The following is a 6,000-nucleotide window of genomic DNA, read 5'->3' as shown; positions in this document are numbered from 1 at the left end:
GGATAGGCATTTTCGAGGACAAAACACGTGATTACATCTCAGTTTGGAAATTTTAATTTATTCACAAAAAAATAATAATTGGACCGTAGTAAAGTCAATATGAGAGAATGGGTCAAATTCAAAAACGTGGAAATTTTTAAGAGAGGGCAAAGAAAACATAATAAAGCACTCAAGTAGATTTTTCATCATACAAGTTTATCATTCACCTCATAGTTTATCATTTATGCTACAAAGTGTTCCACTGCCCAATACTTAAAACAATTTGTTCCCAATGCAAATCTGCCTTTACCGGTAGATTTGTCATAATACAGTTTATCGTTTGCACTACAAAGTGTATCAATTATAAACTCCTAATACAATGGCTTTACAACTATCATATCTTCTCTCCTTGTTGCTTCTTGTTCTGTTGCTGCCATATTCCACCACTGCCCAAACTTCCAGCAACCAATCTCTAGGCTCATCCCTTACTGCACAAGAAAAAGGCTCTTACTGGGCATCACCTTTTGGTGACTTTGCTTTTGGTTTCCAACAAATTGGAAATGGAGGCTATCTACTAGCCATATGGTTCAACAAAATACCTGAAAAAACCATTGTCTGGTCAGCCAATGGAGATAATCTAGTGCCAACAGGATCCAAAGTTGAACTTACCGAAGGTGGCCAATTGGTACTCAGTGACCCAACAGGCACAGGAATATGGAAATCTGAGTTAGGTGGCTTAGGAGTTGTCCATGCAGCCATGCTTGACACCGGAAACTTTGTGCTGACAAGCCAGGATGGTGGCTATTTGTGGCAGAGTTTTGATCATCCGACAGATACAATGTTACCTACACAAACAATGAGTATGGGAAGCAAGCTTGTAGCTCATTACTCAGAAAGGAATAACTCTAATGGAAGGTTCCAGTTTGCACTACAAATAGATGGAAATCTTGTGCTTCAAACAATAGAATACCCTACAGATTGGTCTAACACTGCTTATTGGTTAAGTGAAACTATAGGTAGTGGCTTCCGGGTGGTCTTCAATGAGTCTGGCTCTATATACCTCACAGCTAGAAACGGAAGCTTACTTACGGTGATATCATCTAATCCTAGTTCTACGCAGGACTTCTATCAAAGAGCAATTATGGAGTATGATGGAGTTTTTACACAATATGTCTACCCAAAAAAGAGCACTAACAGTACAAATGCTGGAAGGTGGCGTATGGCCTGGTCCTCTGTGTCCTATATACCTGATAATATTTGCCATCTTCTGGAAGACATAGGCAGTGGAGCTTGTGGGTTCAACAGCTATTGCATCCTAGAAGATGATGGAAAACCAAATTGCAGATGCCCACCTGGATACACCTTCATTAATCCAGATGATATTAGGAAAGGTTGCAAACAGAACTTTCTTCCACAGAGTTGTGATGAAGCATCTTCAGAAACAGATCAGTTTGATTTAAGTGAAATGGAAAGTATAAATTGGCCCCAATCCGGATCCGATTATGCAAGATATGGAGGAGACTACATAACCGAAGATTGGTGTAGAAAAGCTTGCCTGGACGATTGTTTCTGTGCAGCGGCCGTTTTTGAAGATAGAAAGTGCTTGAAAAAGAAAATTCCTCTCTCAAATGGGAGACTGGACCCCAACAACAATGCTGCAAGCAAAGTTCTAATCAAAACAAGAAAAGATAATTCTACTTTTAAGCCTCCAGGTGCAGATTTGAAGAAGAAAAATCATTCAACTGTGATACTTATTGTGTCGGTACTCCTTAGCAGCTCAATGTTTCTGAACTTACTCTTCATGTTGGCTGCCTTTCTGCTTGTTTTTCGTCTCAAATATTGGAAACCAAAGGCCCTCAAAACATGCCCATTCATGCCAGGTGTGAATTTGCAAAGTTACAATTATGAGGAACTAACAAAAGCCACAAATGGGTTCAAGGAAGAGCTAGGGAGGGGTGCCTTTGCAAAAGTTTATAAAGGGGTTCTAGAGTATGAGGACAGAAAACTAGTTGCGGTTAAAAGGTTGAATAATATGGAGAGAGAAGGCGATATGGAGTTCAAAGCTGAAGTGAGTGCTATTGGAAGAACAAACCACAGAAATTTGGTCCAACTACTAGGATTCTGCAATGAGGGGGAGCATCGGCTTCTAGTATATGAATTTATGAGTAATGGTTCTCTAGCAAGCTTTCTATTTGGGGGTTCGCGGCCATATTGGTACCAAAGAATTCAAATTGCATTAGAAACAGCAAGAGGGCTCTTTTACTTGCATGAAGAATGCAGCATCCAAATCATACATTGTGATATCAAGCCGCAGAACATCCTCTTGGATGACTCTTTTTCAGCTAGAATTTCTGACTTTGGATTGGCTAAGCTTTTGAAAACAGATCAGACTCGTACTACTACTGGAATCAGGGGAACTAAAGGGTATGTTGCACCCGAATGGTTCAGAAACATGCCTGTTACAATCAAGGTGGATGTTTACAGCTTTGGCATTTTGTTGCTAGAGCTCATTTGCTGTAGGAAAAGTTTTGAATCAGAGGCAGAGAATGAGGATCAGATGATACTAGCTGACTGGGCATATGATTGCTATAAAGACAAGAAACTAGATCTGTTAGTGGAGAATGATGAGGAGGCAACAAATGACATGAAGAGAGTGGAGAAATATGTGATGATTGCAATATGGTGCATTCAGGAGGATCCATCACTAAGGCCAACAATGAAGAAAGTGGTACAAATGATGGAAGGATCAATTGAGGTCTCAGTTCCTCCAGGTTCATCCTCATTTATTAGTTCAATGTAAATCCTCTTATATAATTATCATTCTGGTTGTTTAAGTCATTTTGCATGTTTAATTGTCAATACTATCAGCTTGGCAAGTCAAGTAATTTCCAGGAATTGGGTACTCTAATATGAATAATAATTATCCCTATGTCCCAAGATTTTCAATAAAATGACAACTTTTCTGTGTCAAGTAATTCTTTATATACAATTTGTATTTAAAAAAATTGGGGGGGGGGGGGGGGGGGGGGGGAGGAGGGAGGGGCGCTAGATGGATTTCCTTTTGTTCTTCAAAAATGTGTCTTTTCTATTGAGTATTGAACCACTATAAAACCAATACAAAACCGAACATTGACAAGGTCTGGACAACGAATAGTGGCTACTAGACTATAGAACTAGTTGTAGCCACTACCATCGACATATTTTGATATACAGGTTATTTTCAGGCAGGCCTTCTTAGATTAAATCTAGCTAGATTCAGCAAGATCCAAATTATTGTCTTACAACAAGACTTACAATCTGTCATGGTTTGCAACATTAAATTAACATAATCGATCTTGCCACAAGATTAGTATAACTTCCGCAACCAAATTGATAGATGAAACAGAAAAGTGAGGAGGCTATACTTGGCAAGACAGAGCAGTGAATGGGATACAAATCCATGTTCATTCTTGCCTCAGTAAAATTGTAACGCCCCAAAATCATAGGCAATAAAAATCTATTTAATCTGAATAATCCATAAAAATATTAAATAAAAGAAACTAGCAACCTTGAAACTGATTATAAAAGTCAGAGCTCTAATTCACCAAATACAAAACATCCTCAAAATAATTCTCCAATACAAAGTTTAATGCCATAAAAATAATACTAAAATCCTCAATTCCACAAAAGTAGTTTGTAACATCTGTCTCCCAAGAATCTCTACTCCAGTAATCCACCTAATGTATCTGTAATGGGAAATAAAGGGGGCTGAGATAACTCAATAAGTGGAATTCACTAACATTGGGGTGTGGGAACAAACCTTTCAAATAAATAATTCTTTCAACTGATTCACAACTTAATTCACCAATATTTTGTCATCAACTATTTCATGTAAAAGAAAATAATATCTTTATATTGTGAGCCATCATAATATATATATTGATACCATCACATAAACAATTCCCTAGGCTTTTCTCGTGGTCAACGTTTACGCCCGTTGACAGGGTTGTGCTGTCCCCTTTTTGGGACTGGAACCTCCTTTCATCCCATTTCTCAAGGATGGCTCCTTTGGAACCTAAAGGTACACTCCCTTGCTAAGGAGCTTCCTTTTGGATCCTCAATAGTATGCTCCCTTGCTAAGGAGCTATCAAATGTGCACTGTCCCCTTTTGGGACCGTCCCTTGCTAAGGACTAGCTGCAGCATGATTGTCCCTTGCTAAGGACTAAATATCATACTGAGCTTTTAATCACGACTTGCCATAGGTTTTCAAACATATTCAATATGCTCACAAAATAATCCATTCATACTTCTCAAAATATAAAGACATATTCACAAATACAAGTTTAAATAAAATTAGGTTGTCCCACAAGTTTTTCATAAAACGAATAGCCAATGTGTACATCAAACATTTGTAAAATATTCATTTATATATAGAATATCAACATATTCTTTCATATAAAATAGTTTCATAATTAACACCGTTTTGGGAAAACCCCCAAAATTAGTAAACACCACTTACCTCTTAGCTGCAAAAATAAAGGAAATCAACCTCCCTTGAATCACAACAATTCAGTAGAATTAGAACCTAGCAATACCAAAAATAGGTTCATCAATACGCAATTTCCCACTTCAAAATTTATTTTCACACTTAAACGGTTTTATCCTAAACAATATTAATATATCTAAAATCCTCCATTTATTCACTTAACTATCAAATTTACTATTGGAAGCCACATATTGTCTAAATTCGTTGCTTAGGATTCCCTCTTGATGCCACTGTATGTCCATTGACTCTAACCATTATATATATATATATATATATATATTCAATCTAACATGGGTAGCCATGAGATAGTATTCTTAATTTATCAATCCGAATGCTTACATTTTTTTCCCCTTGAAGCCACGGAATATATATATATATATATATAAACCTATCTGATCAACCTAGTATATAAAGCTATAAATCAAAGGTAGAAGCCATATATTAAAGTTATGTCAAATCCATTTCAAAGCCTATGGAGGACCATACGGCTATATAAATAAAAAGTTCCTATTTTAATATTGTATTCATCACTCCAAAGACCCAAAATCTATTACACGTTGAACTAGTGTGAATGCAAAATAACTAGTCAACAATTGTGGCTTAATGTGAATGCATAATAACCGGTCAATGGCTTAGTGTGAATGCAATAACAACCGGTCAACAATGGTGGCTTAGTGTGAATTCAATATCATAAGCATTCTTTTCACTTTAACATGGTGACCAAGTCCAAACATATTACTCTATTTGGCTCAATCTCACGTCTGTGTTCCTTCCTGACATTTTGACCAAATCTTTATCTAATATAATACAATTATAGGAAACCCTTTTCTATTAGTATAATGATAGTCTAGGTTCCAATCAATTGCAAGCTATTGACCATACAAACTTTTTAACTCTTGAGCATGAGAAAAATCATACCTGAAGACTCCCACCAACGCCACAGTGAAGAAAGGCAGAATTCAATAGTCGGCTGAAGCAAAAAGGAATCCCATCAGCAAAACACGTGTGACCTAAGAGGAAAGGTTAGGGTTTTCAAGGCCCATATATGTACTATGTCACCTCACTTGGGCTTCATATTCCATAGTATTTATCTCCTTTTTAATACTTTAGGCCCAAATTAATTTAATCCATTTTAATTATAGGCCTCCATTAAAATTTACATATAATAATTTAATTGGTATCAAAATTATGGGGTGTTACAAAAATACCTTCCTTGCAGAACTGTCCTGACTAGAGAAGTGTTGAGCATCAAAGCAACACCATCAGATATTATTCTGCATAAATGATGAGCATATAAAAGATTATATGAAATCTTGGACACATGCAGAACCTTTCAAGTTTGAAGTTGAAGGAATGTGTCCTAAGTTGAAAATTACTTATATGGGTGATTGTAAGTTCATGTTCATTGCCCGCTTAGACTAACTCTGAATCTCTGTATTGACTTTGAAGAGAAGATTCACAAGGTTCGATGTTTAAGTCACTAGCTTTGCTACAT

General features: G+C 36.7%; 1 protein-coding gene across 1 annotated transcript; it reads left to right on the top strand.

Annotated features, from left to right (window-relative positions):
* The first annotated feature begins 204 nt into the window (after positions 1 to 204).
* On the top strand, positions 205 to 2,950 carry LOC126717910 (G-type lectin S-receptor-like serine/threonine-protein kinase LECRK2). The gene has a single exon (XM_050419894.1). It carries the CDS (start codon positions 359 to 361, stop codon positions 2,777 to 2,779), a length of 2,421 nt encoding a protein of 806 aa, XP_050275851.1. The 5' UTR covers positions 205 to 358; the 3' UTR covers positions 2,780 to 2,950.
* Positions 2,951 to 6,000: the final 3,050 nt, after the last annotated feature.

Source organism: Quercus robur, chromosome 1 (assembly GCF_932294415.1).
Source record: "Quercus robur chromosome 1, dhQueRobu3.1, whole genome shotgun sequence".
NCBI lineage: Eukaryota > Viridiplantae > Streptophyta > Magnoliopsida > Fagales > Fagaceae > Quercus > Quercus robur.
This window is presented reverse-complemented; position numbering and strand designations above follow the sequence as displayed.

Coding starts and splice junctions, on each gene's coding strand:
- LOC126717910 (XM_050419894.1), top strand. CDS start 359: ATGGCTTTACAACTATCATATCTTCTCTCCTTGTTGCTTCTTGTTCTG.